Source organism: Varanus komodoensis, unplaced genomic scaffold, assembly GCF_004798865.1.
Source record: "Varanus komodoensis strain SLA01 unplaced genomic scaffold, ASM479886v1 scaffold3, whole genome shotgun sequence".
Taxonomy (NCBI): domain Eukaryota; kingdom Metazoa; phylum Chordata; class Lepidosauria; order Squamata; family Varanidae; genus Varanus; species Varanus komodoensis.
The window spans coordinates 54,499,037-54,524,251 of record NW_025335761.1 but is presented as its reverse complement, the minus strand read 5'-3'; the positions used below and the strand labels follow the sequence as shown (position 1 = coordinate 54,524,251).

The following is a 25,215-nucleotide window of genomic DNA, read 5'->3' as shown; positions in this document are numbered from 1 at the left end:
ATTTTTAAATCAGAAAAATGTGAAGCAAAGTGACAACAACGAAGATTGCGGCCATCTCCCCACCCCCACCCCCTGAACACAAGCGTGGCCATCTCCCTGCGCCCCCAGCACAACCGAGATCGCACCTGTCATCCCTGCAGGTGCCCGTCATCCCTGGGGGCGGGGGGAGACAAGCACGATTGCGGGCGCACTGGGGGAGGAAAAGATAGGCGCAAATGGCACGCTGGGGAACGGAGAGATGGGTGCAAACAAGGCGTGCTGAGGGAGAGATGGGCGCGAACGAGGCACGCTGGGGGGGGAGAGATGGGGTGATCTTGGCCATCTCCCCCCCCCCCATCCTCAGCATGATTACGGCCATCTCCCCACTCAGGCGCGGGGGAGATGGCCGAGATTGTGCCCATCTTTCCTGCAGGAGCACCCCTGTGATCATGCACGCCTTCCCTGCATGAAAGCAACTGCGATTGTGGCCATCTCCCCTCTTGGGGGGGGGGGGGGGAGGTGGCTGCAGTCTTGGTTGCCATGCAATGCAGAGTTTGCGACATAAGTCAAAATTTTAATGAAATTTTTGTTTGACCCGATTCGTTTGTGAACCAAGGTGTTTGTGAGCCGAGGTACCACTGTAGATGGAAATGATTTTGAACCCATGACACCCTCTCTCTTATTAGAGAGAGTAGAGTCAAATGTGCAGGGAAAATCACAGAACAGTCCTTGTACAATTATATTACATTAGGCAGCAGTTGAGAGAATTATGTATTTGCTCCCTGCACATTAAAATGCGCGCATCATAAAGGGGGCTAGGCTAGCAGCTTACAGCCTGTATCACTCAAGACAAAATCCACTGGCAGCTCTCCACTGTGGGCCAAAACAGACTTGATATGGATTGTTTGCTGCTAGCTCTGAATTTGGCAGGAGGAAGAGCAGGCAGGGTGGGAAGGAGTTTGCCTGAAAGCCACTTGCTCAGACAGATTTGTATTCTCTTTCAACTGCTTTTCCCCCACCATAGGAAGGAAAGCTGCAGGGGATGGGGTGGGAACTGATGTTGCTGCAATCATAAGTGAAAGTCTCCTCTGGCCGGATCAGAGTAAAATGTGCTTGGTTTAGCTCACTGCTTCTTCTCACACCAAATATGCTCTTTAATATCCAGGGAACTGCTGGCCATTACATATACCCTTATGGTTTCCGGTTCTTGCATAGCCCTATGAAACAATGTTCTGTAAATGAAACGTTTTCTAATCCATGAATTTGCAGTTAAAATACTTACAAGTTCCTGTTAAAGACTGTGTATTGCTATTGGTCAAGTTAATTTTATCTAGAGTGTTGTATAGTAGCTCTGTGTCCTAGCTTGTACATTACCATAATGGTGGGTTGTTTAAACAGAAATGCAGCATGCTGTCTCCCACCTTCTCACTGCATCCACTTTTACTAAATAACCTAGGAATTCCTCATTCCTTTGTTGTTTGCATGATTTCCAAACCCTGGATTTCAGATTTCATAACCAACAGTAAAACATGCCAATGAAAATGAAGCAGCAAGGAGTCATGAGGCAGTACACTCAGTCCCACATAGGTCGCAGATAATGCATGGGTCAACTGACCCACCTTCATAGAGAGGAATGAACTGGGACTTTATATTCTAACATAGTGGGGTCCAAGATTCCTAGAATTATGCATGGTACTACATGCATAATTGTTGGGCATAAAAGATGTTTTTGATTATGCATGTTTAATTATACTAACCTAGGAACAGTTCTTTAGCAACCCTGAAAACCTGTGCCTCATCTTGATTTCATTTTATTGCAGTTATACCCAAGGATAAAACCTAGGCAACGAACTCTTGCCTGAATCTCATCATTTGGCAATACAATATCTTGCTGGCAACTGGAAGATGAAAGTATACACTGGAGACATTTTCAATTACATTTTGCCAGAAGTAAAGCTGTACTTGTTTTAAATGGTGCTCTTGTTTAATACGATGGACAGCATTTGAGATTTTCAGTCTGCAATTTGTAAGTGAGGTCTGCTCCATGTTAACCTGATCAATCATTGGGAGAGGTACTCAGACATAGCCTACAGTATTTTTTGCCAACTGAATATAGAAAAAATCCTTGTGCTAGCCATTAAAAGCTTTGCAAAATGCAGATATGCTGTCTGAAAATTTCTAGTCCACAGTAACTATCCTGACATGTCAAGAACTCTACAATTAAAATTGTCAATGGAGTATTGAGTTTACTGTGTGAATCCTTAAAGGTCATGGCAACAACAGTTGACATCTGGCAGTTATCAAGTCTTCTGGTATAAAAGGTGTTACTGACACAAGAGAGGAACATCAAGGCTGAATGGATTTTGCACACTTCTCAAAACTGCACTTGTTCCTTCACTTGATGTTTTTTCTTGGTATTCTGCTTACAGCACCAGTTTAGCTTTCCCACATTCCATTACACTTTCTCAACACACACCTTGAATTCCATCTTTTGAGCAAACCTGCATTCAGATTTAAGGGATTTGTATGTCTATCTGGAAGAAAAGTGCAATAGTTGAGAAGGGTAAGAGTCAGGTTATAAAAAGTTAAAGGGTCACTTTGAGGACCTGATCTGTGAAAGTAGGATGACTGAAGAACTGAATAAAAAGGTCAAGCTGGTTGTGTAGAGTGAAGGGGAGAAAGAAGAGACTTATGGCAAAAATGATTTGTTTGGGCTGGGACAGTGTCTGTGGTTCTTGGCAGCCCTGCACCTTCTGTCAGGGTGAGTTATGCAATAACTTGAACCACTATCTAGTTTCACACAAAAAAGCACTTCACTGGAAAATTAATTGTACATGATTTTATATACAGAAGTCTATTTTGAACTTCCATTACGTTGTAGCCACATGTTTTATAATTTGCTCCCAGTAAACTGTAGGCCAATTGGCTTTATTCATGTACACGTTGTGCATAATTTATATCCATCAATGCAGTGCTGTAACTTGCTTTTACCACTGTTTAGCATTAATTGTATATATTGTGGTGATGAGAAGTGAAAAGATATTGTAAAAGAATATTTGCTAAATGAATGTGAGTTAAACGCCTATGATACACTGCTAATCCAGTGTGCACAATAAATTACTGCTACGGCATGGATGTGTTTGCAGGTGTTTCTATTCCAAAAGATCTTCAGGAGCATTCACTGGAAATATCTAATGTAAAATGCATTCTGTTTCACATATTTGATATAATCTGCATTTCCCAAAAAGAGGGCCTACTTTGTTTGAACTGGCCGTCTTGTTACATTGAGAAGTTTTTACTAGTAATCTACAAAAATGAATTGTAAACTACAATTCTCATCAAGTGGCACTTAAATGTTAAGTCTTAAGACACAACAACACCAGGCTTATATAATCTTCAGTTTGCCTCTGCAGCAAGGCAGTTTTTCAAAACCATGTCTCCGGAAGGCCATTGGAAGTCCCTTGGAACGGACAGCTGAGTCAGTGCTGCATTTGCAATGGTGATAAGAAGGGTACAGCTTGTACTCTTGGCTGGTACACAGCAATGTCAGGCCTTACAAACGTTGGTATGAACTGTGTACCATATGCATGGGTTGCCCTGCAGATAAGCCAACTGAGAACAGCATTTGTGAAGACAGAATTTGACAACAAATAGCTTTCACCAACATGGTTTTATGTGCAACTTTGCCCATAGCTTTTCTCCTATAGTAATCTATTACCTTGCCACAGTAGGAAAACTTCTTGTGCTTGCCTTGACTTGATTGTCTGCATTGTAGTCAATTTGAGATTCGTTCGAAGACTAGTGCAGCACCGGTTTGCTCATTACGCAGGCTAGCTAACATCAGGACTACCAGAATGACATATGTAGTGTTTAATAAGTTTTTATTAGCCAAAGCTAGAATTACCACAAAGCATGAATATAAAACTTCAAAAGTCAGTCTTGCTTGAAAGCTTCATTCAAAAAGAGACTTAAACAGGATAATTTGTGGTATTTGGTAAATCTTATTTTACAAAAAAAAGTGTTTAATCTCAAGATACAAACCCTCACCACAAGAAACAGTGGCTCCTAGAAAATAATACCCAAGGCAGATTTCATAGATCACTTGGATATGAGGAAAAAAAACCTGAGATCTACACACCTGAAAAGCTATTCTCTGGAGCATTAAAGTTTGTTTCTTTTTTCAAAATGAATTACACAGTATACATAATCTGTACTACAAAAGTTGTGCTATGTATTTTGCAGTAGTGCAGGTCACACTTCATTTTACATATTAAGTGCTGACAAAATTTAACAAAATAAAGTCATAGATGCAAGGCTCTATTTAAAGCATTAATAAACTGTATACATATTGCACACTAAATAAGTGAATACTTATAGGGCAAATACATTGTAATTGGCCAGTGCTTACATGATGAACCACATTTAGCATTGGAAAAGGGCAGGGAGAATCCCTATTACCAAGTATGTATTACCATGTGTCAACTAGCAAGTAGTAGAAAGCTTATTCAGAGAGCTGATCTTTTCCCCTCAAGTCAGAGAAACTGTTATTGGTCCCGAGATTCATAAAGAAGTTTTGCTGCCTGCAAGAAGACAAAGCAACATTAATAATTAAAGCAAGCCACTTTGCTTTGACTAATTCCTCAGAGCCAAGTTTTTTTCAGGAATCTCCTGAGGTTGAACACTGTGTCTGTCCTAAATATTTTACAATACATTAACAGTACCAAGAAATAGAATCACTATAACTGGAATAAAGGATTGTTAAACACAAAATTTCATTATTCACAAACAAGCTCAGGGGAAACAGTTCTAGAACAGTTCTCCCTCAGATCAGTAGCTGTTTTCCTTGAGGTTACTGTACTATTAAATACCTTTTTGAGCACTTGGTGAAGAAACTGCACTAACAACACACCAATCTGTCTTCTGCTTTGTAAATATTAACCACATTAAGAATCAATTCACATGTGCTCTTAAAATGGCACTAGGCATTAGCATCTTGGTCCTCCATGAATTTGTCCATCATCTATGATGGCTACGGCCTACTTCCAAGTTTAGAATAGCATGCCTGGGGCAGCAGCAGCAGCTACCACAGCAAGCTACTCCCATGTCCTGCTTGTGGGCTTTTCATAGCCATCTCGTTCATTGCTGTGGAAAACTGGATGCTGAATAACTGCCTGACCCTCTAAGAGGCCTGGCATACTGCCTTACCTTATGCATGGCTGCTAACCAGGTAGCAGATAACTTCTTGTTGGAACTGAAATCTTCACCAGCAGTAAACTTAATCTGTTTTTCCTCCAGCCCTGGTCCCTTGTACTGAAGAAGCATACCTGTAGCACGAGTATTGCCTCCTAAAGAACAAAATTAATAGTTATTAAAAAAATGTGTTTGTGCACACCCTAGCTGTACATTAAATGCAAGGGTATTACCAATCTTTTAATGCTTCGTTAAATCTCACATCTCTTCCTATCACAAACAGGTGAGAGATGTCACAAAGAATGTAGCGTTAAACCCTAAAAAAGGAAGGTGGGTAGTGAAGTAGTGAGACAAAGCCAAAAGCACTGTGGTTGAGCAAATATCCAGCTTTCTCAGACTAGCATTAGGTAGATCTGCACATTGATTTAGCCATTCTGCAAATAAGCCACAGTGGGTTGGCCATATGCTTAATAACACATGGTACTAATGATAATCAGTCAGGCTTACCATGGCTTCTCCTCCTTGGTGCTGGTATGCATCCCAGCACTGTTCACCCATCCTATTTCCCAGTTCCTGCTACAATTACTACCACCTTTTGCCTTGTTCAGAGCCTCAAAAAACTTCAGTTGGGCTGATTTTTCATTTTTTCAGCCCCTGACAATTCTGAAACTTTGTTCATATTTTAATATTTTTGACAATCTTTTCCCACTGTGCTCTTAAGGTATCTATGTGTGACCTTCCCTGGTGAATTACCTCAACTGTTTTAGCTGTTAAAGAAAAGTATAATAGGTAACATACAGGCAAATGGACAAGAAACAGCTGCTTATAGGCTAATTGGTATAGTTTTCAGGGTCCAGGATCCAATAATCCCAGTTGTCAATTGAAAAACACTGGTAAAGAGGAAAACAAGCCAAAGAAAATGCATCAAAAGGGAAGGGGACAATATTTTACTACTTAGCCATGCAATCCTTTTCAATTTAAGTTCTGAACTGACAGTTCTCAGTGCCTTCCATCTCTACAACACTTCCCTGAGTCTTCAGCTACTCCAGAAAGGGGAAGTACCAACTTCCCATCCCACTTTTTGAAACATCCTTTTTGGAGCACTCACTGCTGTGATTACTGCAGTTCTCTGACAGTTTTTTTTAATTCTCTCAGAAATATACACCAATTTAATGGCTGGAAAGTAAATGGAGGGGAAATGCATGCACATGCTGTAAGTGCTCCAAAAAGAAGCCATGGCAAGTGCGGAAAAACAGTGACGGTTGCTCCAAAGTGTTGTCCGGCCATCAGTGGAAGGGCAGTCACCCGCAGCAAGATAGGTAAGATCACAAAGAGCAGCAGGAGGTTCTACTAGGCTTCCCAAGCTGGTCGCTGGCTGATCTCTGTAACTCATGATTACATTTTCCCCAGATCCCTTTGGGACACAAATGACCTCTAGACAAAGCCACAGGTTCTCAAAGCTGTTCTTTCAAATAAGCTAACCTGTGAGAAGTGGGCTAGGTTTGGACAACGTGATAAGTCATCACCACACTTCCCCATCATGGATTATCATGTAGTACAAACCTGAGGGTTATAGTCACAATGTCCGACAGAAAGGCTATTCTGAATTCCAATGTCACTCCAGCATATTGTGGGAAGTACACGGTGGAAAGATGATTATATTACAGTTACACCTCAACATCCTTCTTCCAACGAACCCACTGTAACTTCTAAAGTTCTCCTCACTCTTATCTCCACAACCACCACCATCTGGGGTAGATTAGCCTGAGAATCTGACTGGCCCAAAGTGAGTTTCATGGCTGAGTGTGGAGATGGAGCCCAGATCTCCTGAGTCCTAGACCAACACTCGCTCTCAATACAGAACACAGATTTCAGGGATGTGCACTCTAGGAGCCTAAATTTTGCATAACAATGTGATATGCAACTGATCTTGGTCCACAGGACTATTATTATACCACAACTGGTATACCAAGTAGCAAAGATTTCAATAGGCTGTTTGTCACAGAAACAGAAAGGACAGAGAACAAATCAGGAGACATTAGGAAAAGATGGGTCTGCCAGAACGGGCACTGACAGATGGAGAGGGAAACAGTCCCAGCGAGGTGCCTTTGGATGCCTGCTCCAAACTCTTTGTTTTCAAATGCTATTTCTAGATAGTTTTTGCAAAAAGCACTGAACTAGAACACTGACCTTGACCATAACCTGGTCTACTCTATGCTGCTGACTTTTTTGGGGGGGGGGCACATTCCAAAGACAACATGGTCTTAATAACAACAAATTAAAAAACAACTATTTGGAACTAAATACTATGTAAGTTGACCAAATGTGTTTTAGAGGATATGATTTGGAATTCTGAATTCAGAGGTCATTTTCTATGCGAGGCTGTCACAATTCTGTTTTCAGATTTCAACAGAAGCTACTGAATTCCACATTTCAAAAGCCTGTGTGGTTCCAGTAGAATCACCACAAAGCAAAGATCCAATCCCAAACCTAAGTAAAGATCTACTTTCCGCATCTTATCATTTGATTTTTATTTCAAACAGAACCAACAAGAACTGTTTCTGCTCAGATTAATGCATGCAGCTTCCAGAAACCACACACACATTTCAGAAGCCTTGCCTTGTTTTTGATTGTTGTACAACAGTTGATTGACCTGATTTGAGAGCAACCAAAGACAGCTGCAGGTCACATAATCCACACTGAACAAAAGGCACAAAAGAAAGAGATTATGAGAAAGGAAGAGATGGGGTAACTATGGTCTCTTGCTCAGCAATGGATGAGAAAGCAAAGCATGATTTTTTTTATTTTGCTGATACGTGCATATGCCCAGTATTGCATAATGCTGACCAATTCACAATTACCCTTAGGTTGCTCAAACCATTGATAGTCATAACCATGTGAGAGCAAGAAAGTATGCCAACTCTGCTGTGCCAAACTGAATGTTCTGGGTTTTCACCATAATGTCCAGACCCATTATCCTGGGTTACTGAGGGAGAAACAACTCTGTTGTTGGGTAAAAACTCTGGGTTGTTTCTCCCTCAACAACCCAGCATTCTGGGTTTGGCCAACTCAATATAAATTCACTGATCAGGTCTGCATGACACAACAAACTGCAATTAACTTTGGTGAGGACCCGCATATTTATACTGACAGACAATTAATATTTAATCAATGTATGATGAAGTGTTATATAGTCCAAAACCACTCACAGTCTTTAGATCTATGTAAAGCTTTAAACCACGTGGAAAGTGGAATCCCATCACCCTCACAAGCATCCAATGAAAGGCGAGGCATGATCGCAATCGCCAGTTTTTGCCATCTAGATAGAGGGCCAACAAGCAGGATGGAAGGAGGCCGAGGCAGAGTCTGGAACTGGCAAAACACCACCACCCCACCCTTGTCTCCTCAAGGCCCAGTGGTGCCCTGGGGAGGGGCGGCTGCACTGTTCTTTCCATAATAACTGCAAGGGGTCAGGATGGGCTCCAGACTCCAAAGAATCCGTTTTCATCCTAAGTTCATTTTATGGAACACTTTCCTAATTAAATAATATTTAATAAAATACCTTCACTTCCATCAGCTGCAAGATTTATATTTCACAAAATATTAACATGATGTAGTTAATTCTGTTTAATAACTGTAAATCAGAGAGGTCCGCCTGGCGCTGTCGTTATTTGTTTTTCGGTGCCAGGCGAAGACCTTTTTATTCAAATGTTATTTTAATTGTTAATATTATTTATTCATTTTATTCTTTGGCCAGGGCGACTTAATTTATATTGTTAATTTATATTGTTTTATTGAATTCTATTTATTTATGGTTGGTGAGCCGCCCCGAGGCTTCAGCGAATGGGGCGGCATAGAAGTCCCCTAAATAAATAATCAATCAATCAATCAGAATGTTAAAATCAGATAACCAATTTAAGGCAAGTGATTTTTTTCCCAGAAGACAATCACAATTGATAATGGGAGGTTTCAGTGGCGTACTTCCACCAGCAGAACAGCCACCACAGGCAAACAGAATCTGCCTGCAGCCAGACAGGTACTCTGTAATCTGCTCCATATTTGGGGGGCATGCAAAGCAAAAAAGAAACATCCACTGCATAAGCAGAAATCCGCTTGCATGGTATTGTATTTAGCAAAAATCTAGTCAGGATGGACCACTTGAGGCCCTAGCCAGCACACCCAAGGCCAAAAATAATGGGAATAGGCCAAAGCATATGGAGGCTGCTCAATATGCCAGTGGACGCTTCCGAAAGACATTCCTATATCCAAATAATTCTCAGTCACTCCAGCAGTACTTTGGGAGGACAGTTTATTTCACAATGCTACACTTGAGGAAAACACAGCAGTAAGGAATATCAGAATAAATCAACAAATCAAATGTTGGCTGCATTTCTGAATGCAGAGGGCCTACTGTATTCAGATAGCTATTCTTTGAACAGTGTGAAAGAGAAACATTTTCAAAACTTACTTAAGAGTCTTCCTTGATTTAGTACAGTCTCCTAGTTCCTACGTCTGTTTAAAGGAAGCTATTAATCTTGATCTGTTATATCAAAAACTATAAATCTTAACAGTTACCTAGAATCTCAGCTCCAGAACTTTCAGAATTCCCATTGCATATTCCTCATATAGCAACTGACCCTGAGAGTGGAGGGGCTTATTACTAAGCAGCCCACTATAATGTCTTTCCTCTTTCCCAGTAGGCTAGAGTTCAAGGTACTCGCAGGAGCAGGTAACTACTGTAGCAGCTGTCCTCTGCAGGGCCTGTGGCATCAACAGGAAAGACCCACCCGGCCATGTGACAAGCTTTCAGCAGCATTCTTGCCACCAGCTCTTTTTTCCACACTGTTCCATTTGACTTGGATCTACAAAACTGCAGAATCTCTTTTCTCAGTTAAACAGAAGAAACAAAAGAAAATAACAAGCCTTTCAGAACAGGTGAGGAAAGGAAGTCTTAAAATCATAGACAAGTATAGTTGGAAGGGGCCATGAAGGCCATTGAGTCCAACCCCCTGCCTCTGCAGTATCTCAAATTGACACAAAGAGGTAAATATGTAACCTTGGAAGGACCCTTGAAACACCAGATTCCCTGCCAGTGCAGAAGTCCAAAATGCCTTGGTTTGCATGGTGTCTGTGATCCTTTTACCAGGAAGAGGGATATTGTTCACAGTTTCTACTGCCCTCCATCCTGCTCACGCCATTGTTTCTTAGACAGTATTGCTTCTTGGTTCAAGCCTGGCTGTGAAAGGAGAAGAGCAGAGAGGCTGTGTGGACCTAGTATTTGAGCTACTAGCTGGGCCAGAGTGCTTTTCAGAGCAGGTTCAAACTGAATATAAATGGGAAACAATGTTCCATGGTAATAACACCAACAATGCACGGTTCTCAAATCTAGCCAGGAAGCAAACATCTCTTGACCAAAGTAAGTTTGCACTGAAGCCTGCAATAAGCAACAAGCATTGAACAAAAACTACAAAAGCATGCTTAGAAGAACTGAGCTGCAGTGCTAACCTTCTGTAATGTGCTCGTTTTCCAAGAGGCTGGTGTAAGTATGAATGTCTTTTTCTACATCAAGGAGGCAGGCAAGCAGGGAGGAGAAAGATCAATCAAAAGAAATTAATAAGAAAGTGCTCCATGTTAAGATGAAGATACAAACAGCCACCAAACTTCTGCACAACTTGTTAACTAATTGGATGAATTCATTTGGGAGAAATATAGCATGCTGCAGGTAAAATGTAGGAACACAGTCAAAATCCAGTGAAAAAGACATCACTTGAAGCTCTGGTCCCAAGTTTAATTATATATTTGCTCCTTCCTCCCCCACCCCACCTTTGGTTTTATGTAACCAGGCTTTCTTAGTTGAGCTGTTTCACTAGGTTCCAAAGATGTGTGAAATGCTTCCTGGTTACCTGCATTTTTCAGGGCGTTAGAGTAATTGTGTTGACTCAATTAGTTAACACACCTGTTAATCTCACTCAAGGCTTACATTCTACAGAAGAGTCAGTCATCATCAACTTACAATTTAGAATTTGCTAAAAGCATTTAATTTTTAGACTCAATGCTCAGTTACAATGTATCACAGTAGTCGAAGGGCCACCAAAATGACAGTAAGTTGTGAGGCGGGCTACCGCAGGCTTTAGGTGCATCGGACTAAAAGGTTTTCATTAATTTTAACTTTGCCACGTTTGTCATTAGCAAGGCACCTGGTTGCTACTGGCAACTAGACATAATTCCTTAGCACCTTGAGGCCTTGGCTGCCAACATACTCACCAGGTCTAGCTTTTCAATTTTTTCTTTTTCTCTCTTAAATCCATTGGAAAGATTCAATTAATTGTTTATAATCAGGTCACTACTTTCACACCAAAAGCCCACTGTCTGGTTTTTCAAATAACTGGTTCTCTTTTGAATACAGACAAAAAACCAATCCATTAAGATGATTTGGAATTATGGAACTGTTTGGCTTCCTTTGTGTGTTCTCCGTAAGGCATGAGGGCTGAAAGAGAGAACAGAAAGGGCTGCGTATGCTGCCCCTACCCCACCCCATCAGCTCTGCCTGATTCAGAGGCAAGGCCTGCAGGGCAGCTGAATGCAAGCAGAACTATCCCTCAGCCGGGGACTTGCATGGCCAAAGGCAGGCCAGTGAAACTCCCCAACAGACCTTGCCCCAGTGCTGCAAGACCATGGACGCACATGGGTCTATTTGCCCATTTCTATCCAGAAGATGACCCACCAGCTGGCTTACAATTATACGCAGCATTCACAATTTTAAAACCCCAAGCAGCAGGCCAGCCGACACACCAAAAACCTGCTTGAATAAAAGTGTGTTTGCTTGCTGGGGAAAGGGCAGCAGGGAGGGAGCTCCACAGCCTGGAAAGAGCAACCAAGAAGGCATGCTGTGCCTCTGAAGGGGAAGCGCTGAACGAAGCCCCTCACCCTGATGTTCTTAGGGCCCAGGCAGGCCCATGCAGCGGAAGAGGCGGCAGTCCTGCTTCATGCGGAACAGGGGGCATGAAGACAGACAGCACGAAGGGCCCCCATTTCAGCCCTCATACAATCAGGAGAACACATGAAGAGGACTTATGTTCCATGTGAAATGGTTGTGGTCAACCTTTTTCTCAAGGCCAGCAAGTAGTAAAATGTGAAGCAAACTTTAATTTGTTGTGTGCATTTGCCGCTGAAGCTGCCACACTTAAGCAGCCATTTCTGGAAGGCGTTTCCATTAGGGCTATGGAAGACTGCTTTTGATGACTCAGCAAATGAAAAAGTAAGATTTTACCAAAATTCCAGCAAATCTTCTCACAAATGAAAGGATGGAAGGAGAAACTAAGGAAATACAATATTCACCATACAAGCACTGCAGTGTCATTGTAAGCAGGTACCTGTTTCAATGGACAGAATTTGTGTTCTCTTCTTGATTAGTAAGAACTCCCAATTGGAACAAGCAATGTTAAAAAATGCAGGTATTTAAATTTATTATTTCATGTTCTTTAGCATAATACAAACAAAGGAACTCAGGAGGGGTATTTTTCTTTCAAAAATGTAATGCTACATAAAGATAGGCTACTTAAATACTTTCTGGAAGCTTGTACTTTTGGTGAACTTATTTGCAAGGCTGAAAGCTGCAGAAATCATAAAAATTTACAGATATTTCCCAAAAATTAGGAAAGCACACAAGTTAATGGTTGAATATACTCTGCTTGGACTCAACACATAAGAGCTGAAGAAAAACTTCACAAATTAATCTACAACCATATGGGCTAGAAATTTATTTCTAAATAAATGGAAATTTGGTTACCAGCAGTTACAGACTGCAGATTAAATGCCCTTCAGTCAATCAATTCTTCAGTCGACGTATTCAGTCCATGACCCTGTAACTACCCACCATTGTGTTAACCATCGTCAATCACATATCATATTTCTGGGAGCAAAGGTTTCTTCAGGATTATTATCTCCATTCAGAGGGCCAAGAGTTCTCAACTTCCTCACGACATTGAAGTAAGTGCCTTCTGAAAACAGACAGCCAGAATTCATGCCGACTCTATCATACTGCTCTTGTGGCAGTGAATCCTCTAGTACTAACTGGCTGAGCTAGTCTGATGGCCTGAAACCTTGGTTGGAGGACTTCCAAGGAATGCTTTGAAGCCCAGATTATGCAAAGAAATGGGAAGTTGTGGCTAGGATTCAAGCTTCCCATGGAGGTAGGCTGAAGACTGGGAAGAAGTCCCAGAAGCTAAGAGATAGGGAATTTGGAAGTAAGGGTATTAAAATAAAGGGTTAAATTAGGCAATGAACTGAGGAAGAACCAGAAGGAAGGAAGGGAGGGTAAGTAAGTAGGTAGGTAGGTAGGGAAGGAAGCTTGAAGAGCAGCAAATGAGATAGAGAATCGAGAAGGGGCTATGAAGAAGCCACAGGTTTGAGAGGACTGCATCTTACTGGAGATAGTGGAAGAGTCCTAAGAAAATTAATCAACAGAGAGACTAGCTAAAGAAAATAGGATGAAGAATGCAGTAGCTTGTAACCAAGAAAGGGGCAATAGAAACCTCAATTAAGGAGAAGCCAGAAACAAAGTCACACTGAGATGTTCACTTTTGGCACGAAGGATGCAGAAAGAAAAAAAAGGGGAGGTGGGCTAACAGAATTGCTCAGCCAAAGCCCAGACCTTGACAGTGGAATTATGCTAACAGGGGCTTCTACTGTCACAGGAGCGTGATGAGCTAGCAATCCTAAGGGACAAGGGGACCAAAAAGCAGTGAGGCAGTTCACATGACACAACATTCTGCTATAGCTTGCTTTACCCATGAGAACTGTTCTGCAGTTCAGTGTAAATGAAAACACAAGCAGACATGGTTGTTGGAAAATTAAACAACCCTCAAATATTCATTCTTTCAGTATTATTTGAGAGTTGGTTACTGTTTGGATTTCCATGAAATGGAAAGCCATGGCAAATCAAGGTACTGCAAAACTGGCGCCATGGGTGCTTGGCACAATGTGACAGCTCCATTGGTTAGCCATTTCTTGGTGGGCTCTCATGACGTGCAAACAGGCCCACTGAAAAAGAGGCACTCCTATCTCTTATGAAAACAAAGAAATACCCACAGGTAAATGCAGAGCAATCAATTTAACTGCAAGTTTACCTCCTGGAGTAAATCCCTCTGTGAGCATCTGGACCGATGAAATCTGTGCAATTTCTATTTCATAATGGCTTTCTCCATCAAGAAAAAGGTACCTACATAGAAGGAGAAAACTGTTGCTCAATTTGTCCATTTGCAAGTCTTTTAATACTAAGATTCACTCTGAAAAGAAAGCACTAGTTTTACTGATACTGATGTTTCATAATGACAAGGCATGTAAACAGTTTGTTAGATTTAGGCCTGACTAACCACTTAGGTGGTTAATCTGTGTGTTTGGGTTGTATCATCTTAGCTAACAGGTGGAGCTCATCGGTAAAAGCCAGTTCATTTTTTTAAAAAAATGTGCAAATAGAAATAGAAAGCCAGTGTGGCGCAGTGGTTCAGAGCATGGGACTGGGACTCAGACGATCCGGGTTCGAGCCCCCACTTGGCCATGGAGCCAGCTGGGTGACTTTGGGCCAGTCACAGACTCTCAGCCCAGCTACCTCACAGGGCTGTTGTTGTGGAGATAAGATGGAGGAGGAGAATGATGTAAGCTGCCTTGAGCCCTTTGTAGGGAAAAGGCAGGATATAAATCGCAATATAAATAAATATAAACTGAATGGCACAGAGAAAGGTTAGCAAAAAGCAGGACAGGGAGAGGGCTATGTGCAGGGAATGTGTTTATACAGAGAAGCCGTGAATCTTGTCAGTCCCACTTGCACTATAAAGTGGTACTGCCCATATGAGAGCAACAACCCGGCCAGTCACAATACATGGTGTGTGGCTTTGTGACTCAGAGCTGATCACCAGTTTGATGGAAAGCCTCAAATACAGCCATCCCACCCTCAAGTACTTCAGGAATGAAAGCACAGAATGTCTGCCAGTAATATCACTTCTTACTAGAAATTCTTCTAATAGCACAGTTTTTCCAGATGTGGATTCAAATTTTCCTCACAGTTCTATATAGCTCTGTTGCTTGACTATTCTTCCATGGCATGGTTTTCAAATACATTTCTAAAAACATCCAAGAACATTCTGCTCAGCTTCACCACAAAACTCAAGAGTTTAAACAAAACCTTACAACTAAAACTTTAAGGTGCCATATCAATAATCTCCCTGAAGATTTATAACACAACAAGGGAAGGTGTTGGCTTTGATACCATTTTAAAGGAGACTTCATTTGACAGGAGTGTCCAAGAGTTTATCAGGTCAAGGGGCTCACACATATCAGAGTGCCCAGAAAAGTATCAGAAAATATTTTTTGTAGCTGCATCTGGTTGAGATTCCAATGCTGATGGCAGAATAAACGTATTAATGATCAATGTCATTCCCTTTTGATATTTGTGTCTTCAGCTGTTATTTAGGGTTTACTTTGAAATTTATTTTAAGGGAAAACCCTACAAATGATTAACAGAAATACTTCCATGTCTCAAAGATGCAGCATGCATAGTGCACTTCGCTAGTGTGATAAGTTTATCTTCTAGGCAGGAAAAACTGTCCAAAGATGGAGCATGATATAAAACTCGTACCTGAGAAAGTTGGAAGGGTAGAGAAAGTGGTTATGCAGTAAATGCTGAAGGTCAAGTCAAGCCAAGGTTGCAAGACAAGAATTTTAACAGACCAAGCAACAGGCTGCAGTGACTGCTGGAACAGTCAACTGGCAGAAGCAGGACTCTAAATTAGTAGTAAGAATCGACTAGACCTTACAATCCTGTAGCAACTGTAACATTTTGGAAAATGAGCTTTCAAGCTGATGGTCTCCCAGCAGTCAACACAGCACACTTCTTACCTCTGGTTGTTGGAAAGTCGACAAACCATCATCTCTGCCTTTTCTGAGGTCCCAGGAGTTACAAAGAATGTAGCACCTTGATATCAAGGGGAGAAGAAAAGAGCAGCAAAAAGAAACATTAAAAACCTAGAATTTACAATTAAAAGCATAATCCTGTGCATGTTTTAAAAGTCCTACAATTCCTAACATGCTAGTTTTAAGACTTTTTTGATTTAAACATGCATAGAATTTACACCCTAGAAGTTTAAAGTTTGCTGTATTGCAGAGAAGGATGCTGCAGTAGAGCAGTCTTTATCTGACAGCCCTTCCACCTGTCAGATATAATGTGAAAGATGCTCTCCTTGCATTCAAGTTAAGAGTAATCAGAAAAATCACCTGTAAGCAGTAGAGACATTTTTCGACAGTTTACTCTACAGAAGGTCTACAATGCTGGTACAATTTCAATGGGAATGAAGGTAGAACTAAACATTACAAAAGATATGAGGATGGTACTAAAACCAGTCATCTCTCATCTGCAATATCATCACTCTTTTGATTTCTCCAAAACCCCCAGTGTAGAGGTGGGCTGCAGGTATTGATGGTAGCCATGTATTTCATGGATGATCAAGATTTACTGGAACTGAGCCCTGCAACCCCTTCTCTGAGGTGGCTCTTACAACCTCAGAGATGCAGCTGATGTGGTTCTTTGTGTGCCAGGAATGAGGTGGGCAAATCCTTGACTCCAAGGTTGGGAATGTTTTCCAACTTCTGAACTGGGAGCCAAACAATCCTATGATCCTCTAAACACTGTCTAGAAATCATAGGCTCACTATGTCAATTTTCTTATTCAACACTGCTACCCAAGAACATAGCTGTATACATTTTTGATAGCTAAACAGAAATCCCAGAGAATCAAATAGCAAAGCACATTAGACTTCCACATTAAATATTTCCTGAGAAGTGACAAACTCAAGTTATCCTTCCGTAAGTCTACTAATGATAGTAAAATCCTGATCGACAAGTATCCCATGCTCAACACTTACCATTCATAAGTACTTTGAGCTGCTTGTCATAGAACTCTGTTTCCTTTTGAGAAATGAAAGCACATTCAGCGCACTGGCGCACAGGGTCAACAAAGCACATGCGAGGCAGAGGCACTTTCTTGCTGCAGCATTTGTCACAAAAACACTTCCCACATCTCCTACAGTGGTGCTGAAACAGGAGAAAGAAAGAGAAACAAAGAAAAACCCACTCGGCTACATGCAGGTTTGAGTTAAAATGGATGCTTCTGGCACATGGCTAGTGCCACAGAACAGAGCCGAAAAACAGAAGAGTGATAAATGCAGTGGGATAAGGGAGGAGAGAGACTTGAGGTTCTGAATTTAAAAGTGAGAATGAGTGTCAAAATGAAAACCCTGCAGAAAAAGAATTTCATGGTAAGCAGTATTCTCATATGGCTTACAAGCCTGCATTTGTACTTCTCCCTTTGTACTTCCCCTACTCTACTCTGTTTCCCATGGATTGCTAATGATTTATTTGTTTAGTTAATTCTGGTGCAAGCTTTCAGGACTTTGGAAGTTATAATGCTATCATAATAACCACGCTCCCCTTTCTACAATCCTGTCTGGATGCCCAGAGCCGTTGAACTGACTGGACTGAAGGAATGTGGATGTGAAGGTTGCCAGCATGATCTTCCCACTCTGTAAAAAACTTAATTTTGGACTACCTCGGAGCAGCAGGAAGGGAGGCGCCCTGAGGACGCATCCCATCTGGGTGGCAGCCGTCTCCTCCCCTCCCTGGAATCCCCAAAAGTGGTTCTCCAGGGCTCCTCTTGCAACTCCGGAGGCAGAGTTAGTGCAGTTCTTTCCACGCTGGCTGAGGCAAGGGGTTCAGAGTTCTGATCACCAGCTATGAGTTGTAGAGTTTTCCTGGGAATTTATAGCTGGGGCTCTGGCAGCAATAGGATCACTCTGCCCAATGGCCCATGAACCACCACACAGCTTCTTTAATGCTTTTCTTTAGGTTGCTTTTCCATTCCATTAAACACACCAATAGCAACAGCCATGGCCTTCAATAATTTTCACAGCAGTATTTCTAACAACAAAATAGACAGGTCATATTTAAATTAAAGAATGGGTTTTATTGCTCAGTATTAAGAGTAAATAGTAAGAACTTCCCCCCAACAAAAGCCCAACCCGTCCCAAGGTTCAATTTCATATGGCTCATTCCCCGGGTCATAGCCAGTGACTTTGATGAGAACACTTTAGAACAAAGGCTAATATTTCAGTTATTCAGCCTCCTACCTTTCTAGTGATGAAGTCAAACTTAGTGTTGCACTGCATGCATCTGGGACACTAGAAGATAGAAACATGAAGACAATTATGTAGAAGTTGTAAAGATTTGATGGGCTGTGCTGAAGACCAAAACAATACAGAATGGATTACAAACACAGCTTTCCCATAATGAGCTTCCCCCTTGATGCTCGCAAGCAAGCAAGCAAGCAAGCAAGCAAGCAAGCAAGCAAGCAAGCAAGCAAACTAAGCAGGAGAGGAGCAGCAGCAGACACCTCCCTCACCTCCTGCCCTGCATTTCCATTGGAGGGCCTTTTTGTGCTCATCTAGCAAAAATATTCCAGAGGGCGAAGCAGGCGGGCTGGAGAGGCCTCAAATTAGTGTGTATCTGGAGCCTATCCAGCCTCCTCACTTCCCCACCCCTTTTTACCCCTTTCCAAACTCTTTCCTGACCTTGGAGATCAGCCAGTGTGGTTGCTTCTGCATTCGCTGGCTGGCAGGTCGGCCGGCTGGAGCTAGGAATCCAAAATATGCCCAGATGCTGCCTAGGGGCTATAGGATTGCTTTCTAATACACCTAATTAGCATACTGTACATCTTTCTTCTCTCAACATACAATTCTCCTTCTACAGAGAGTTCCTTCTCTGTATTAAAAAGAAAACATGGACAGTAAACCTCTAACCAAAGAATTGAGAAAAAAGGGTTCTGGGGATCATCCGATTTCCTAATTCAAGCACAATGAATGTGTGTCAGCTGAAGAACTACTCTCCTGAAAAATATCTAACTCCCAGTTTTAAAGCTGTCTGAAATCAGTTTCTATGGTTATGGTTTCATCCAATGAACTCTGGGATTTCTACTTGTCCGTGTACTAAAAAAGAATTGCCCCACCCAAAATGTTCTTCATTAAATCATTTTTTCTTCACTTTCACAAAACATATTTCACAAAAATGTCTTTACCAAGAACAGGTCCACAAAACAGCGCTGGGTCATGGGAGGCAAAGTCTATACATATATGCCTGGGAAAAGGGGGACAAACAGTACTAAGAGAGTCTGCAAGAGGAAATAACGAAATTAAAAATTATTAAGTTTAATTGTTTATATTAACACTACATTTTCCATCTTATTACTCTACCTCAACAAATGTTTGCAGAGAATAATTAACATAAATTAACATAGTTACCCTAATGTAGCAACCAACTGTGCAGAGCAAGAGCAAAAAAGGAAGGTCATTTCACTGTTAATACCTCACAAATGATTAAATTTTACTGATTTCTTGGTCGCAAAGTCTTCTTCATCTATTAAGACTATATATTAATTTACTTTAAAAATCAGGTTTTTACATTGCTTTAGTGGTATTTTGTCATTTGTTTTCATTATTTATATTTTACATTGTATTAATTTATTGCATGTCATAGGATCATGGAATCATAGAATTGTAGAGTTGGAAGGGGCCAAGAAGGTCAGCAAACTTGGAAAACTCAACAGTGGCCACAGGATTGGAAAAGGTCAGTTTACATTCCAATCCCAAAGAAGGGCAATGCCAAAGAATGTTCAAACTACCGCACCATTGCACTCATTTCACATGCTAGCAAAGTTATGCTCAAAATCCTACAAGCTAGGCTCCAGCAGTATGTGGACTGAGAACTACCAGAGATACAGGCAGGGTTTTGAAGAGGCAGAGGAACTAGAGATCAAATTGCCAACATACGCTGGATCATGGAGAAAGCTAGGGAGTTTCAGAAAAACATCTACTTCAGCTTCATTGACTATGTAAAAGCCTTTGATTGTGCAGGTCACAACAAATTGTGGCAAGTTCTCAAAGAGATGGGAGTACCAGACCATCTTATTTGTCTTTTGAGAAACCTATATGCGGGTCAAGAAGCAACAGTGAGAACTGGACACGGAACCACTGATTGGTTCAAAATTGAGAAAGGAGTTTGGCAAGGCTGTATACTGTCACCCTGCCTATTTAACTTACATGCAGAGCACATCATGAGAAAGGCGGGGCTAGATGAATCACCAGTTGATATTTCTCAGGGCAATCTTAATTCCAACAACCTCAGATATGCAGATGATTCCACTCTCACGGCAGAAAGTGAAGAGGAACTAAAGAGCCTTTTGATGTGGGTGAAGGAGGAGAGCGCAAAAGTTGGCTTGAAACTCAACATTAAGAAAACTAAGATCACGGCATCTGGTCCTCTCACTTCCTGGCAAATAGATGAGGAAGAAAAGGAAGTAGTGACAGATTTTATTTTCCTGGGCTCCAAGATCACCGCAGACGGGGACTGCAGCCAAGAAATTAAAAGATGCTTGCTCCTGGAGAGGAAAGCTATGGCAAATCTGGACAGCATACTAAAAAGCAGAGACATGACCCTGCCGACAAAAGTGCGTATAGTCAAGGCTATGGTTTTCTAGAGGAGATCAACCCTGACTGCTCTTTAGGAGGCCAGATACTGAAACTCAAATACTTTGGCCACCTAATGAGAAGGAAGGACTCCCTGGAGAAGAGCCTGATGCTGGGAACAATAGATGGCAAAAGGAGGGGACAGCAGAGAATGAGGTGGTTAGATGGAGTCATTGAAGCAGTTGGTGTGAGCTTGAGTGGACTCTGGGGGATGGTGGAGGCCAGGAAGGCCTAGAGGAATGTTGCCCATGGGTTCACGATGGGTCAGACACAACTTCATGACTAACAACAACAACAACAAGGTCATTGTGTCCAACACCCTGCTATTGTAGGTCACCAATTTACTCCATCCCACTCAGATGACTGTCCAGTTTCACAATGAATGTTTCTAATGTGGGAAAGTCCATGACCTTTCCAGGCAACTGGTTCCAATGTCGTATTGCTCTAACAGTGAGGAAGCTTTTCCTGATGTCTAGCCTGAATCTGGGTTGTTGCAACTCAACTTGATTATTCCATGTCCTACATTCTGGTATCAATGAGAAGAGATCTTGACTTTCCTCATTGTGACAGCCTTTGAGGTACTTATAGAGGGGTATCATGTCCCCCCTCAGTCTTCTCTTCTCCAGGCTGAACATGCCCATTTCTCTCAGTCTCTCCTCACAGGACACTATTTCCAAACTCTGGATCATTTTTGTTGCCCTCCTCCATACCCTTGCTATTTTTTTGCATGTTTCTTAAATCTTGGTGTCCAGAGCTGAACACAGTATTCCAGATACGTTCTTACTAGTGAGAAGTACAGGGAAACTACTTCTCGTGATTTGGAAGTAATACTTCTATTACGGCACCCCAAAATAGCATTTTCCTTTTTGCAGCTGCCTCACATTGTCAGCTCATATTTAGCCTGTTGTCCGCAATAACTCCAAGGTCTTTTCCCCTTTTAGTTCTGTTGAGCCACATATACCCCATCTTGTATTGATGTATTTGGTTTCTTTTTCCTAGGTGGAGGATTTGGCACCTGTCCCTACTGAATCTCATTTTGTTGCTTTCAGCCCAGAGTTCAAGTTTTCAAGATCGCCCTGGAACGTCATTTTATATTCTAGGGTGTTGGCTATTCCACCCAGTTTTGTACTGTCTGCAAATCTGATCATTGTTTTTTTGTACTTCCTCATCTAAATCATTAATAAAGATGTTGAAGTGCACTGGACCTAGGACTGAATCCTGTGGCACCCCACTAATTATCTCCCTCCAGTTTGAGAAGGTGCCATTGATTTAGCAGTCAATTTTGGATCCACCTAATACTTTTTCTATCTAGTCCACTTTTTGCTAATTTATCAGAATGGGGGTTTTGCTAAAGTCGAGGTAGCCTATGTCCACAGTGTTTCCTCTCCCCGTTCAGGAAACCCTATGATCAACTGTGTAACCGAACTGAGGACTTCAGCTACTGGATGGCATAAAAATTAGATAAAATGTATTATATTAAGTTGTGAACTACACCAACTAGTTTGGCTATAGGGAGGAGGGGTTGTATAACAAAGTAATGAACTAAAATAAAACTTGAGTTACAAGTCGGATCACTCTAATTTCTAGCTACATAGGACTTGCCAGTTTCACATCCCTTTGACCCAAAGACCAAAGTTCTAGCTCGAGCTTCATGCTGGAGCTAGAACTTGCAGTCCTGAAACGTTCATGCAAACATTGTCCGTGAATTTTTAGAGAGCAATTTTCATAATGCACGATTGGAATAAATCATGTCTTCCTCAACTCAATGCCCTCTAAATGCTGTAGACCTAAACACTTGACAGAGCCGTCTCTAGTGCAGAAATTGAATACAAATTGTTTGCCAATAACACACTAATTGAAGCCTATCCAGGACCACCATTTTCACTTTAATTCCTCAGTACAACATTGAAAATTAGCAGTCAAATCCAAATCATGATTTCAAGCCTAAATAAAGGGAATAATTACTAAGAGAGGGCAAAACCCATAACTTTAAGTGAATTAGGATTTTTTTGCTTGTTTGACCCCTTTTAATTACGTCATAACCGATATTAGTACTTGACCAAACCTCAGCCTCATTTCTGTGGCCAACTGACTTGGATGTGCTTCTAAGCAAGTCCCAAGTTCAAACAAAAGTTCTGAAAGATAAGCCTGGTTGCAAAGCAAGCTTGTTTACAGAAACCATTCCAAACTACTAGGCAGCTTTTTAGACCTAATAAATCAACCCTGCACCAGAACAATATACACTAGACTCTAGAAGCACTTTCTCAGGAAGTTCAAACCAGTAAGAAAGCTGCCGTTGATACTAGCGATGCACAAGCTACTTCAACTCAGCTCTCTCATATTAGGCCAATTTTCAAATGATAAACCAGAATGAGATGTGGTGAAGCAAACTAATTACATATTTAGATCAACATTGTTTTTGAAAAGTAGCCAACCAGATACCTCAGTGAGACTTTCTAAGTATGAGAGAACACGAGTATGTTAGTACCGTCTCCATGTGGGTTCCCCAACAACTTGGGACAGCAGACTAACCACAGGGCTAAGTGTGCTGCAGCCCCAGCTCATGTACTGAGGGAACCCATGAAAAACTGTGATTTGCAGTTTTAAAATAAAAATGAACAACTCTCTAACTGTTGCAGAACCAAAGTTAAAGGACAAAACATTCGGTCATATTGCAGTTGTTATGCGAGAACCATACCATCATTTTATCCAACTGTTTTATGAAAGATCAACTTACTACTCTCTTTCAGTGTGCTGTGTGTTTAGCCAATTAAGTCAATGCTATAATCAACTTTCACCCATGAGAACTGTAGAGTGACCACTACTTATCCACAGAAGGAACTTCCTGGCTGATTTTTAAAAAGACATTTTTGGAGGGGAAGGCAGGTCCCAGGAAGCTGTGAGTGCAACATGGGGGATCTGAAATGGTAGTCTGAGCTTTTTGCTAGCTCTGCCATAGTAATGGCAGAGGTGTCCCCTGTCCTGTCAACTCTCCCTCTCTGGACACCTTCCCACTCTCCCATTGCAGCAAAAAGCAAAGAAAGACCTGTAACAAAATTAACCGCCCAGTAAGTAAGGGTGCAATTTTATGCATGTTTAGACAGAAAAATATAGGATTTTTCTAAACATGCATAGGGCTGTAACCTAAAAGTACAATCCTATGCAAGTTCAAAAAGTACAGAAGCTACAAGTCCCAACATCTGCAGCACCCTGGGAGTTGCAGGTCCTTTTTCTGCCTCAGCTTTCAGAGGAATGCACCCTAAGTATGCTTAGCATTTCAGCCCAAGTATCGTTAAACACAGCATAAGTTCTGTGCCACAAGGCCCTGACTTTGTGATTGCTATTCTGTCGAGATTCAGGAACACTAATGAACAGTTTTATTATTTTTCCTACGGCACAACTTTCTTTAGCAGATCGCACATCAGAGATAATGAAAAAATTAAGTGATGTAACTTCAAAGTTCATTCTGATGGGGAATTTTGCAAACACTGCAGAACGAGGGAGCAGAAGGATCAGCCTTCCCCAACCTGCAATCGCGTGGGCCAGTGGCATGGCTGGCTGGGAGCTGGACTACGGACTACCAAGCTGTGTTTGCGGGGGAGACTGAAAAAGCTTCGGATTGTACGTCTCATTTAAAGAAAGGCCCCCAACAACCGTCCCTGCAAACGTCCAGTTCTAGCACCACCCCTGGCATGCTGTGCTGGCTTTCTACTTGCTTTAGCGAGGTACACACAGCTCCACGCTGTTTTCTGTTTTGTTTTGTTCTCACGTGAACCTGCGCGGACCTCGAGTTCCAGCCGGGAAGAAAGGGCGCCCGTTCCTCCTTCGGGAGCCCCGAAGGTGAAACATCCGAGCTGAGGCGGAGAACGCAGGGTCGGTTCGGGGGAGGCCGAGCCCGCCGCCCACCAGCACTCGAGGCAAAGGAGACGCTCCGGGAATTTCTCAGGCGGAGGAGGCCGGCGAGAGCCTGAGGGGAGGGAAAGGGGAGCTGCCCGCCACCGTTACCTCCTTATCGGGCACCCACGGAGGCTCCTCCAGCCCGAAGGGGCTCCGCGCGGCCCGGCTCTCGGGCACCATCCGAAGCCCGCTGGGCGAGCGCACCAACTTCTTGCCATCGGGGGCCTCGCGGCCCGACATCTTCCCCTCAGAGCCGTCGCCGCACGGCGACGCGCCCAAACCACCAGCCCACCGCGGACGCCCAATCGGTGCCGTTCCACTAAAGAGAAGCATTCCTAGTAGCCTATGAAAGGCAACCAGCCTTCCCCTTATTTGCGAAACGGGGGGCCGGGCTTCGTTGTCCCCGCCCCTCTGCTGAGGTAGTCTTCTCAACCAATCCCTCCAAGGCTTGTCAGTTTCTGCCATAAAGTGGACGGGGAGGAGAGAAAGTGAAAGGACAGTGCGCATGCGCGGTTTGAGTCGCTTGACGAACTCGGAAGGAGTGTTTTTCATTGACGGGAGGAAGGAAGGGAGAGGCTTC

General features: G+C 42.2%; 2 protein-coding genes across 10 annotated transcripts in view; one reads left to right on the top strand and one right to left on the bottom strand.

The window, feature by feature from the left end:
- The window catches only part of PPP1R13B (protein phosphatase 1 regulatory subunit 13B), an 84,798-nt gene extending 81,688 nt beyond the window's left edge, over nucleotides 1–3,110 (top strand). For all 8 annotated transcript variants that reach the window (XM_044436989.1, XM_044436990.1, XM_044436994.1 and 5 more), the window contains one exon: nucleotides 1,800–3,110. In XM_044436989.1, coding sequence (XP_044292924.1) covers nucleotides 1,800–1,841 — 42 coding nt within the window. In that variant the 3' untranslated portion in view covers nucleotides 1,842–3,110. The remainder of the gene's footprint in view (nucleotides 1–1,799) is intronic.
- Nucleotides 3,111–3,843: 733 nt separating this feature from the next.
- ZFYVE21 (zinc finger FYVE-type containing 21) lies at nucleotides 3,844–24,938 on the bottom strand. 2 transcript variants are annotated; one of them, XM_044436995.1, is made up of 8 exons: nucleotides 24,744–24,938; nucleotides 18,348–18,398; nucleotides 17,088–17,256; nucleotides 16,066–16,141; nucleotides 14,298–14,389; nucleotides 10,675–10,728; nucleotides 5,185–5,324; nucleotides 3,844–4,559 (listed from the first exon to the last, which is right to left on the bottom strand). In XM_044436995.1, the coding sequence occupies exons 1-8, from the start codon at nucleotides 24,873–24,875 to the stop codon at nucleotides 4,524–4,526; spliced, it is 750 nt and encodes a 249-aa protein (XP_044292930.1). In that variant the 5' UTR covers nucleotides 24,876–24,938; the 3' UTR covers nucleotides 3,844–4,523. The 2 variants fall into 2 exon arrangements, with proteins under 2 accessions (XP_044292930.1, XP_044292931.1); XM_044436996.1 differs by lacking the exon at nucleotides 10,675–10,728 and having other exon boundaries at nucleotides 24,744–24,935.
- Nucleotides 24,939–25,215: the final 277 nt, after the last annotated feature.

Bases quoted from the DNA above. Each gene is read 5' to 3' on its own strand.
- ZFYVE21 (XM_044436995.1), bottom strand. From the start codon at position 24,875: ATGTCGGGCCGCGAGGCCCCCGATGGCAAGAAGTTGGTGCGCTCGCCC. The intron at 18,399-24,743 runs GTAACGGTGGCG...TCTATCTTCTAG, and splicing joins CGTGGGTGCCCGATAAGGAG to TGTCCCAGATGCATGCAGTG. The intron at 5,325-10,674 runs GTTAGCACTGCA...TTTGTTCTTTAG, and splicing joins AAACGAGCACATTACAGAAG to GAGGCAATACTCGTGCTACA.